At 36.8% G+C, this 13,280-nt stretch overlaps 1 protein-coding gene across 1 annotated transcript in view; it reads right to left on the bottom strand.

Moving 5' to 3' along the window:
• CNTNAP2 (contactin associated protein like 2) overlaps nt 1-13,069 on the bottom strand; it is a 1,017,942-nt gene extending 1,004,873 nt beyond the window's left edge. Inside the window, exon 1 of the mRNA XM_027655885.1 lies at nt 12,704-13,069. Coding sequence (XP_027511686.1) covers nt 12,704-12,800 — 97 coding nt within the window. The 5' untranslated portion in view covers nt 12,801-13,069. The remainder of the gene's footprint in view (nt 1-12,703) is intronic.
• Between the last annotated feature and the right edge of the window lie 211 nt (nt 13,070-13,280).

Raw genomic sequence — 13,280 nt, forward strand, 5'->3', positions numbered from 1 at the left:
AACTTCAGTACTAACTTCCATCTTAACATCTCTCTAGTTTGGTTCTATCTTCCTTTTCCAGACTTTGTCAGAAAAACTAAAGGGAACTTTCAAGTCAGAACTTTGTGGACAGAATTCTCACTCAGACTCTTTTTTGATATGTCTGCTTTTGTGATATGCCTGTAATTCTGTGTCCCCATTTCAGAATGTCAAAATTTACTTCCCTGTTTCCTACTGTCTTCAACTATATTTTTCAGGACTCTATAAATAAGAAAAATGCTTCCCAGTGAAGTACTCAAGCAATATGCTATATTCAAAAGTCTTTCTTCACCTGTTGTTGGTGAAGATTCAGTAGGAAGGGTTACTTACAATGAGACACAAAGTATAGTGAATCCTCTGCTATATTTCTAAGTTAATATCCAAGATTTAAGCTCTTCAAGAATCTAGCAGAAAAGCAGAAAAGCTCCCTCTCTAGGCACTTTCAAGCACAATGATTCCATTCTTTCACTTGACTTATCACAATATTCTTCAAGACAAACAAAATACTGACTTATCTAAGAGGGTAATATGGTCAGGAAAAAAATAAACAATTTACTATGAACTGTTTACGTTCCAGGCAAAAAAAATACTTAAAAGTAGCAAATTAATTTTCTTTCTGCAAGATAATTTCTCTCCTGTCAGCTCAATAAAACCTATATAAATAGTCAACATTAATATGTAAGATCAGTCCATTATCATTTATACCAGAAAGATTCCTTGATATTATAGTAGATTTTGCTTTGTGACAGGATCATTTTGCCCTTCACAAAAATCCCTCAAGATATACATATATGGCATCACAACATGATGAAAACTACATAGTTTGAGCTAGCACATTTCAGATTTAATATAAAACCAAGAACAACTTCCTTTCCCAGTGAGGAGAAAAATAAAATCAACTCCCATCTCTCAACATGCTTCACAATGGACATAACGCATTTGCTGATATTTAATGAAAGTAAATCTTTAGCAACCAAAGAGGAGTGACTTTCAAATTGAGAATATAAATATTGTCTATGACAACAAGAATTCTGAACTATTCTCAATAAATATAAAGATGTTAGTGAAGACTGGGAGGGGCATTTCTATGAGACTTCACTTAATAGTAGCAAGTTATTAAATTAAGAATTCAGAGAATCTCTATAATCCAATGAATCTTCTCTTCTGGTTGAAGCAGTAGGAGGTAACAGGCCAGAACTGGTCAGAAAAGATTATATTATTTCCTTATGACTGAAACCAACAACCATCTTCCTCTAAGGCTCCTTAAGGCCATGTTATCTGCTGCTGCATAGCCTTCCTAGAGGGTAGATTTAGATTTGATATACGGAAGAAAATTTTTATGAGGAGAATGATGAGACACTAGAAGAGGTTACCCAGAGAAGCTGTGGATGCCCCGTCAGACAGGACTCTGAGCAATCTCATTAAGTGAAAGATGTCCCACCCATGGTAGAGGGTTTGGATCAGGTAAGTTTTAAAGGTCCCTTCCAACCCAAACCATTCTATAGCCCATTGATTCTATGATGTATAAAGCAGGTGAAGGTAATAACACAAGCTACCATATCCTAATACATATATGCATATAATATTTTTTTGTATAAGCCAGAATTAAAACTTCTAATACAGGTAAATTTAGGGTCATTAACATCAACAATAAAGTGAACATATGCTTCTATTATATTATCATTTAATAATGAGAATTATAGCTGAATAGTCATTTGTAGTCTTTTACCTAAGTTTCAATATGTGTTTTTCTAGCGTTGTCCCATTTCAACCAAGAATTTAATAAAACATTTATCGTGATCAAAGATTTATTCAGGAATTATTTTATGTCTTCACAGGCTTACTTTAAAGCACTTGTTTAAAGGCTTAGTTGAATACAGATGATCTACCCTTCCAGACCAAACCCTTAGAAAAGCTGGTGCAGTATGGGCTGCATGAACAGTGAAGTAAATTAAAAACTGGCTGAACAACCAGGTCCAGAAAGCTGCAGAAAGTGTAGTTGGAGCAGTGTGCCCTTGGGGTTAGTACTGGGTCCAGTCCCATTCAATATCTTTGTTGAGGATCTGGATGATGTGCACCCTCAGCAAGTTTACTGAAGGCACAAAACTGTGGGGACTGGCTGATATGCCAGAGGGTCATGCTGTCATCCAGAGAGGTCTCAACAGGATGGAGAAAGGGTCTGACAGCAACCTGTCAGGCAATGGGCACATATTGAAACATGGGAGGTTCCTTCTGAACATCAGGAAAAACTTTTTCATTGTGAGACTGGCCGAACACTGGCACAGGTCACTCAAAGGTTGGAGAGTATCTCCTTCTAGAACCAGGGAGCTTGTGCAATATCTGGAGCTCTCTAGACATGGTCCTGGGCAGCCTGCTCTAGTTAACTCTACTTTAAGGTAAGATAACCTCCAGCAGTCCCTTACAATCTCCACGATTCTGTGATCCTGTAAATCAGAGTTTAAAAAAAAAGAGAAAAATTATAAGCAAAAGAATACAAGGCTTAATTTATCTATGCACAACAAACATAAGATTTATTCAAAAACAAAAGAAAAAGAAAAAAAATCAGGTTTGGTTGTTGGTTTTTGTCATTTTTTAAGAAGTGAGAGAAGAGATGAGCAAAAGGAGCCATACCAGAAGACTCCTACATACAAGTGGTGAATTTGCTAACCACGTAGAAAAGACAAAAACGTACAGTGTTAGGAAAACAAACAAGACTGCATAGTCAGATCCCAGAGTGGCAACAAAACCATTTACATTCTAATAAAAACTTAGGAAGATGTTAAACAGAAGACAACAAGGCTAGACAGTTTCAAGAAGCAGGCCAAGGTGTATCTGAGGTCTCTGACTATTATTATTACTGATTTTCGATAGCCCTTGGAACACCAAGGAAATTCCATAGAACTGAAAGAAACTGTGGTGTGCAAATACTGAAGAGAATGACCTGCACTATTACAAGCCACTCCCACTAACATTGCTGCTAAACTAATATTGCTGCTAGACAAAATAATAGAACCTTATTAATAAAAATTTAAATAAGGTAAATGCAATTACTGCAAATCAACATGGGTTTATAAAAAGTAGATCTTGTCAACTATCCTGATCTTCTGAAGGTGGGTTTTTTTTCTGAGAATACAAATTTGGATCACAATAAATTTGCATATACTTGCATTTATGTCTTTTTCTGCATACATTGTACTAGTATGCATTTTGAATTCTGAAGACAGTTGACTGACAGTATAAACTATTTTAACAATTATTCAGAATTAGTATAAATGTGACACTAAATATCTTAAAATGTAACCTTTACAAAAGAAATGAGTGGTTTCTAGTGAGAACTAGTAGAAGTCTGATTCTGAGCCCTTCATTACTTATCATCATTATCATATGAACTGCAGAAAAATATACAGTCTATGAAACTGAAGATGACTTGAAGTTTACACATGTCACATGCCTGGGACATCTTGGTCAGGTGGTAAAAGGAAACATTAGGTATTTCAGTGTGCCCATCTGTCAAGTCATAAACTTAGGGTAAGGAACATAGCTCCAGACTGAGACAACTCAATGTCAGGAGGAAATGCGTCAAAGCCTTGACCGCTACATTACTCAACAAAGGAGGACAAAATAAACTGTACCTCTCTGATAAATGAGACAGGGCATCTGATGACAACTGACATTAACAAGTCTGATGTACTCAGCAACATTTTTTCAAGTTTTCACTGCCAGTTGCATTTCCCCCATCTCTGAAGCCCCTGAATATCAAGGCAGGGATCAGGAGAATGAAGTCCCACCCTGAGGGAACTGGCAGATATAGTTGCTAAGCTGCTCTCTATCACTTCTGAAAGTCATGACAAGTCAAGCAAAATTCCCAGCGTCTGGAAAAGCAGAAATATTGCTCCCATTATTAAAATATGTAAAAATTAATATCCCGAGAACTAGCAACCAGTCAGCCTCACCTCTGTCTCTAGGAAGTCCATGAAACAGTTTCTCCTAGAAGCTACGTCAAACAATACAGATGACAGGGAGGTTTATTAGAGAAAGCAAACATGGCTTCATGAAGGGCAAAAGGACTAATCTGCTGACCTTCTACAAAGGAGTGACTGCACTGGTGGATAAGGGAAGAGCTATTGCTGCAATCTACCTGGACTTCTATTAGGCCATTGACACAGTTCCACAAAACACCCTTGTCTCTAAATTGGAGAAATGAGTTTGATGCATTAACTGTTCGATGAAAAAGGATTGGCTGGATATCCATGCCCAATCAATCAATGGTTCAAAGTCCAAATGAAGATCAGTAATGAGTGGTGTCTCTCAGGGGTATTGGGACAAGTACTGTTAAATATCTTCATTAATGACACAGACAGTGAGGTTGAGTGAACCCTTAGCAAGTTTGTGGACAACACCAAGCTGAGTGGTGCAGTTGATGGCCTGAGGGACGGGACACCACCCAGAGAAAGTGGAGAGGCTGGAGGAGTCACCCCTTGTGAACCTCACGAAGTTCAACAAAGTAAGGTTCTGCATCTGGGTTGGGGCAATCCCTGGTAGCAATACAGACTGGGTGATGAATGAATTGAATGCAGAAAAGGGTTGGAGGATACAGGCAGATGAAAAATTATGTGTGAGCTGGCAATTTGCACCTTCAGCCCAGAAAGCCAGTAATATCCTGGGCTCCATAAAAAGAAGCATGGCCAGTAGGTTAAAGGAGGTGATTTTACCTCTCTACTCTCCTCTCCTGAGACCCTACATGGAGTACTTGTTCAGCTCTAGGGAACCCAGCAGATGAAAGACATTGACTTGTGGGAGCAGGTTGAGATGAAGGTCATGGAAATGGGCAGAAGGCTTTTCCCTTTCATAAAGAAAGTTTGAGAGAGGTCAGGTTGTTTATCCTAGAAAGGAGAAGGCTCCAGGCAGACCTCATAGCAGCTTTTCCATACTTAAAAGGGGACTACAAGAAAGACAAAGAATGACTTTTTACTAGGGCATGCACTGATAGTATGGAAGGAACATTTTTAAACTAAAGAGGGTAGATTTAGATTACACAAAAGGAAGGAATTCTGGAACAGACTGCCCAGAGAAACTGGGATGTCCCATCTCTGGAAGTGTTCAGGGCCAAGTTGGACAGAGCATTAAGGAACCTGTTCTAGTGGAAGGTGTCCCTGCTTATAGAGGTAGGGTTGGACTAGATGATCTTTAAAGGTCCCTTCCAACCCAAAACATTCTGTGGTTTGTTGATTCAATGCTGTGTAAAGCAGATAAAAGTAGTGACACAATCTATTATATCACCATAGCTGGGTTTAGTGATCCTTTTTGGCCTCATAAATTATGAAGATGTAGATTTGGGACCATAATTCACTCACAGCATTCCTCTGACACAATTTTTTCCCGTATGTATAAAATATATACTCTGCACTGACCTAAAGTCTAAAACTACATTTTATGAATAATCACAAACAGAGTTAATAAAAGCATTCCTTATAATGATATTCTAATAATTGTTTTTGGAAAAATATAAATCCTAACTTAATTAATAATATCTGATTATCTGATTTAACAGGCCAGGATTATGGTACAGCAATTAAGCAGTGAAGGAATTTCAATTGAGTTATTACCTGTGTACCTAGCTTTCACAAATGGATGAATTAATCAGGAATCAATGAAGACAATCTCCCTTACTTTCAGGCTCAGCAAATTACTCGATAAGGTGATGAATCGATGAAAATCCAAGAGAACTAGTGGATTCAGTTTACTGCTGGAGGGAAGGGTGGAGAGAGGGCAGAGAAAGAGAGTAAGATGGTTAATAAAAAGATAAAGTAGGTATGTGGAAATGGCAAACAAATTAAGAGCAGAAGCAAATGGGCGTGTGGTCTGGTGGTGTCTGTTTTTTGGAAGAAGGCTGGAACTGTAATGGATACCTTCTCTTATCTATAGGGAATTCTGCTATCATTTCTAACAGTTTGGCTGTACCAGGGAAGAAGAAGGTAGGACATTCATCATACAACTGACAGTATGCCCAGTAGCATAATTTTTTTGGATCAAAACCAAAGGAAAAAACATTAGAGAGTAAAGCTTGCTGAAGCTTGGGAGCATGTAGTCATAGAGAGCCTGCCCTGTACAGACTATACTTCTGACTCCATTTCTCACAGAAGCTCACTCCTTTCCTAATGCAATGTGAATACTGTGGACAGGGCAAGCTGCTTCCTCTGACTCCATTCCCCAGCAGAAAGAAAACAGGTTACTGTTCTTGTATGACAGACAACCTCTCTTCAGCACATTCCCTCCACCTTTTTTTTCCTGTAGTCCAGAACAATGGAGGGATGCCATCAGTTTTAATTTTTGTGTTTTAAAATTAGTTTCCTTATGTTCATTTTTCCTCATCTTTTTTGAGATATTTGAATTTTTATCTCTATTCAGGGAAGAGAATATGTACAAACCCTTCCTATGTTTCACTGACAATCTGGGCAGAGTCTAGAGATCTTAGGAAGGCATCTGTATCTGAAACCTGGCTCAACAGGGTGTAAATTTAAGTCTTTGGTTTTCTTGTTTGTTGGTTTGGTTTTAAATATGACCACCATATTTTCCTCAACCATAGTATTGCTACTATTAACATAAATGTAACTGTGAGTAAAAGCACATCCCAATTTAACTGCATTTCAAACAGTGTTTCAAGAACTTTACACTCAGAGCCAGTAGGCAAAAGATTCCCTTGTTGAAAAGATCCCAATTTGAGATTCCCTTGCCTGCTATGTTGTATCCCATTGCATTAGGCTCATATACTTTTAAGCTTCCATTCATTATGAAAGTAATTCTTCCTTTTCTTCTTTGGCAAACCTTCCATCACAAACTTTCTGCTACCCCTTATGGAAATGGACCCTCACAGTCTCCTCAGCTCATCTGCTGATCTTCTGTATTACTACCCTCTAAATTCCAGGCTTTCACTGGGTTCATAATAAATACCAGTTTAAATATACAAGATGATTGAGTAATCAATAAGAGACCTATTTATCAACATCTAGGTGACTAAAAAACCCCAGACAGTGGCACCTCTCTAGATTTGATGCAAAAAAATTCTTATAGACAGATAATTCCTACATTGTAAAAACAGAAAATAGAAATGTAGCATGTGTATTGCTGATTTCCCAGAGCTAAGAGTAGAAAATAGCAGTTTTACAAAATAAAACAGAATGTTTGTAATATTTAGTTATTAAATTACTACAAGAAAATGTTACTTTCCCTTTAAGCTGAGACAAAATATTCACAGACAAATACTAAATGTTCATTCTAAAATATCACATTTGTTTGTGGGACAGAAAATCCTTTGGCTAAAACTGTTCAAATTCTCCCTAGCTACTAGAAATTATTCTTAGCTGCTTATTTTATTTACATATTTAAGGTTGTAACCCAACTTGAGCTTTTACAGATACAAATGCAAAACCTGGCAACAGAGTTTCTAGATATGCTGAAGTTGATTTTAGCCACTGATTTATGTAAAACGCATTTTCTGGAGTGCATACACAGCTGAAAATAAAATAATTGATAAATATTTTAAAGGGTGATAAATATTAACATCAAATTATGAACCATAAGTGTAAACAAGTCTTTCAGTCCCCCAGTGGGCTTAGCAGGACCGCCTGCCTAACTTAAATGTCTGAAAGGACCATCTCTCCACCATGAGACTGTAAAGCCAAAAAATCTCTAGACTTTTTTAGGTAGAAGAAAGAGGTAAATGTGAATGTCAATATCCTTTTCTGCTCTGAATTATCAGTTGTTCAGGCTTAAAGACGAAATCAGAAAAGGTTGGCTACTACAACAGTGAATGAACATTGAGACAATTTCTTAGGCAGGAAAAGTCTCAGCTTTGTAAAGTTGCTTTTAAAATTGCAGAGCTATTAAAACCAAGAGCCCAAGTTCTTCATAAATGTTAAACATCGGACTTGAAAATATTTTTATTGTATCTATGATGTGTTCAAAGTTGGAACGGCAAACATCTCAAAGGAATTGATTACTGATTACTGTAATTTCTTACAGCATCAAATTTAGAGATTTAACATGTTCTGCAATTGGCTGGTGGTCTCAGATGATCTATCTATGCAATGCCAATGAAGCAGCTGAATAAATGAAATGCAATACAGATAAAATCAATGTTAGTTCAAAGGCTGAAGTCTGAAGAACCTTTTAATCATTTCTAGTATCTCAAACCAATGGACTGAATCATGAACTTCTCACTGACAAAAAACTTAACCACACTGCTCCTAAAATCCATGGCACAACTTCTATTTCCTTCAGTGGGAGACAACTCAAGCTACTGGACTGCCCTCTTTGTCCCACAGGTCTTTCTGATCTTTTAAAGAAAGATTCCATCTTGATGTGGATTTTGGAAATAATGCTATAATTTTAAATTTCTTCTTTAATATTTTTAAGACTAAAAAAATTTATGAAGTCACTCATTATTTTATTTGATGAAGAAGACTGATGTTGTTTCTCTAACATTTTCTAACTGAAGTGATTGAAACAATTTGTGAGTCCATATACTTTTGTAAGACCAAGCATGACAGGTACTTAGGAAAAAGACATTGGTAGGGGCAAACCTCAAGATTTAACTAGTTATCTTATGTTTGACCTATGAGCCAAAACACTCAAAGCTAGATCTTCTGCATATGTAGAGAAAGAAAACTCCCATAGTTTGTGCATAGTTTGTTATTGTCCAAAATATTAAAAGTATTACAGTCTTAAAAAGTCTAAAATATAAATACTAAACATTGAACATGAGATCTGATACTTTGTAAGATTTAGAGATCCAAGCTAAAATTCCCAAGGAACATCTACAAGAAAATCTACTGTCTGTCATAGGTACACAGTAAAGTTACTCATTCAAGATGTACAGTTTAATCTCTGACTAATACATTATATATAAAGAATTTCCTGTCACAGCTGCATGAACTGAAATAGGCTTTCAAATGTGTTAAAAGTGCCTGAGAAAAAAAAAAGAGAGAGAGAAAATTAAAAAATACTTCTCATCTCCTTGCAAGAGAAACAGCCAATGTTCAGAAACAAGTTTTCAATTCACAGCCTTTAACTTCACTTTCAAACTTTCTTGCAGATCAGACCACTTACTGAAGCACTCTTTGTGTTTTACACCATATTACTGCAAGAGGTAAAAAAGAATACATATTTTTGCTTTTATATATCTTAATGATTTACTATACCTGCCCCTCCATTTGATTTCTGCATCAATTCAATAAAATGGGTTCAAACTTCAACTTCAGCAGTTATATGGGACCTACTGCAAAAGTATGAAAAGTATCAGAACTACAAGTTTTGATAGTTCTGTAGTTCTGTACTGATCACGTTTGCATTGCACAAAAACGTACACAACTAAAAAAAAACCAAACCAAACAAACAAAAAACAAAACCAAACCAACCAACCAAAAAAAAAAACAACGAAACAAACAAAAACAAAATCAAAAACCTAGCTGTGAAAAATAATTATTTTTTAAGTGAATTGCTTTCACACAGAAGCAGATGATCCTATAATGAATACTTATAACATTCTCATTAACAAGCTTGCTCCTTTGTGTGTTTTCATTTTTTTGTACAAATACAAATGAAAGTTAGTCTACCCATATTCATAGTCTTATCATTCCATCTTAGTCATGTAAAAGACTATAAAGTACTAAATCTCTATTTTCCATGTTACTTTTTATCTTGTGATGACCTCTCCTGGTTGAGCTGTTCATTAGCCTTGACTCCAAAAGTTGAGTGTTTTCATCCCTCTATGCTTATTACAAAAAAATTGCAGGAATATGAAGAATTTATTGCCAAGGTATGAAAACATGTCCACAAACAGAATTTACAGTAAGATCTGAGCATTAGTGTGTGTGATACTGTATCACAGTGCATGTTTATTGTACTACAAGATGGGCTTTCAACACCTATTTCATCTTGAGATAAAACTGAATGAGATTAAAAGCTTTCAATACGATCACTTCTGAATCAGTATTACTGAGACACCATGCTAATGACAGAGATAGACTTACTTGCTTTGCAAAGTAAACAAACAGTTGACATGCAGTATATTCACATAAATGACATCCAATTCTGTTCTTTCTGAAAACTGTATTTTTTCTAAACCAACACTAGCAGACTATAAGAAAATACTGAGTACCAAGTTCATATATAGGGATTTGTAATTCACTGTACAACATAACTCTGGCATATTTCCTAAAAATACTGTAAAGAATAATCTTGCTGTTCTTAATTATTTCAAAGTCAAAACATAAAGTAACAATGGAGGATAAAATGAAATTCTGGTTGGAAATAAGTTTTACATCCAAGTTGCATTTCACACAGGTTTTAATTCTGTCAGAAGTATTCCCAATATGATGTTCAAAATCAACTGATAAGGAATTAAAAAAAAAAAAAAAAGAGAGAGAGTTAAAAAGCTAAGTGCAGTATCTTGGCAACAGAAAACAAAACTCTCCAAAGCCATTCACAATCAGTTGCATTCAAAGTTACAAACAACCCCAGAAAATATAGCACATTGACAAAATACAACACAATGATGAGTTTGTATAGCAAAGCATGCAACAGAATAACCAGTGAAGTGGTGCGCCAAACTACTGTGACACAGCACTTGAGTTCCCACTGTAGTATCCCTTCCCAAGCACCAGTAAGCCTTTACAAGAATTTTCAGCATGTACTGCAACGTGAACAATCCTTTTGTAATTTTAAGGCTGACGTGTACTTCTAGCCATATTTCTGTTTCCAGTAAACAAATCTAGCTCCATTTCACTTTCAGAAGTGAGTCAGGAATGAAATGCTACTTAATACATAAGAAGCATAGTGTATAAGCTCTTGGGAGGTGAATTAATATACGGAAGTCTTTGAATATCTAACTGTCAAGATGGGAACGTATATGAGTAAATTGTAATTAAGTCTGTATTAATATCACTGTAATCGGAAATTCCAGGAATAAAGGATATATACAACCATTAACTTCTCAACTAACTTCTTTCAAAAGTTAAAGATTTATTTGTTGGGTAACCAGATAACCCATTGTATGTCATTTTCAACTTAAACTACAGCCATTACTTACTGAATGGCAAAAACAAACAAAAAAGCTCAGAAACCCTATTAATAGCAGGGAACTTGGTTTTCCAAGAACAAATTTCTGGCAATCTAAATCATAAATCTTTGCCCCCAGACATTCCTATTATGCAGAGCCTGAGATGCGACCACGAAGAAATAATATTCTTAAGAAAAATTAGATAGCTGATCAAAACTAAGCAGTAAACCTCAGGATCGATATTTCTCCTAAACCAAAGGTAACAAAATAACTGAACATCCTATAGCCTCTGTGACTTAGATGCAATGTAGACATTGCTCTGCATTTTCTGTTGACACACAAACAAATATAGTGTAAGCAAATCCTGGAACAATAACATTGTTTTTTTTTTCAATAGATATCAGATGATAACAGATAGAAACCCACTGAGAAAGTATAGCAGCGCTCCAGTTCCCTAATCATTGCATTGTTCAGTCCTGCCCCCAAGGAAACAAACAAACAAACAAATAAATAAATAAATAAATAAAGTGATCTATACAGATCTCTATGCAGTATATGCATTACATTCTACGACAATTCCCTGCTTGGTCAGTAGAATCGATGTCCATTCACATATACACAATCCCAACACATCTATCTGTAACATCTCAGGACATTTCCTTCCTCTATGAACAGCCGAGTGAGCCAGCAGAAGCGTCTATTTCTGACTTTTCTATAAAAATGCACTGTTTCATTTCAGTATGCATTTCAAAAACACTTTGGAAATGGCAAATGTTTAACACGGTCTGAAGAGAAACAACTAAACACTTAACACTGACATCTACCTGCAAATGTTTTGCTCAGAACCACAGCTCAGTGCACTGTTAAAGATTTGATCTAATACCCATTGAAATCAATGAATATGCTGTCATTTTTACATTGATAGAAGAATTGGATCCTGTATAGGGTTTTGCAATTCTCTGGTCTGAAAGTTCAGCATTTCAGCAGATGCTTGATTATCTCTCTACTATTACTGCCTCCCTAGGAGGCAGCTGGTCTTCTCTAAAATACATTTGCTCATTTTATTATGGGTAGCCAAACTTCACTCTCAAGAAAAGCTGTCCTGTCTCAGTTCCCTCTCATCAACTCACAAACATTCTTTCCTCTTCAAATGAGAGAATTTTCTCTTGCTGCTCCTCTAACACTAGTTACTGAAACTGCTCACATCTTCTCTTTTACCTCCCAAAACTGTGGAAATGAAGTACTTCCAAATGCAAATTGCATACCTTCTGAGAAAGGTGGGAAAAAACAAACCAAACCATATGCCAAACAAAAACTGCCCCCAAACTTTGAACAGCTGCTGATTCCTTTCCCCCTCTGACTACATTGCAGAACCAAGACTATATCACAGAGCAAGTCTTTCAACTTTCCATACCACCTACCAGTGAAATCATCTACACCAAGGAAGATCTGACGGGGAGCACTGCAAACAGCATCAAACCTCAGTGCACACAGAAAAGAATACAAAGAAAAATCAAACATGAGATTCATCAGCAAAGAAAAAAATCAACCTCAGAGTTGTGGGAATTTCCCTCCAGTTTATTGCAGAAGTGAAATTGTGCATGTTTCTTAGCAAAGGTTACTTACGAGATGCAGGCAGAGCAGTCCTGGCTCTGCAGCTAATGCTGCTGAAAATCCAGAGGAAGAGAGCTGCCCTGCAGCCAGCTCGGGTAACCACAACCATCCTTCACTTCCTGGCTCCCTGTACTCCAAATGCCAGCCGCAGAAGACCTGCTTTTCTCCACTTTGGCCCTTTCTCTCTCTCTCCTTCTCCTTCTCGGAGGAGGTGGCGAGGAGGTAAAGGGGGCAGGGCTTTACCTTGGGGTAGAAGCCAAACCCCCTCTTCACCTGCTATCTTTGGGTTTGCAGCAGCCCGATCAGTCCCGGTACTTTTCTTTCCCTTATTTCTCTGTGTTTGTGTCTGTCCCTCCTTCTCAGAGGAAGGGGGGAAAAAAGAAGAAAAAAGCCACGAAGTATAAAATAAGGAGGATTGTAGAAGAGAAAAATTATAAAAAAAAAAAATCAAAAGCAATCCCCCAAAAGACGTGTGGGGTGGGAGGGGAAAGGGAGATGGAGATGAAAGGAAGAAAGGCAAAAATAGCAGTTGGTGCCGCTAATGCTGCTGTTGATGCTACCACTGCAGCTGAGCCCTTCTTCCTGTACA

The sequence above is a fragment of the Corapipo altera genome, unplaced genomic scaffold (assembly GCF_003945725.1).
Source record: "Corapipo altera isolate COAL_440 unplaced genomic scaffold, ASM394572v1 59, whole genome shotgun sequence".
Lineage (NCBI taxonomy): Eukaryota > Metazoa > Chordata > Aves > Passeriformes > Pipridae > Corapipo > Corapipo altera.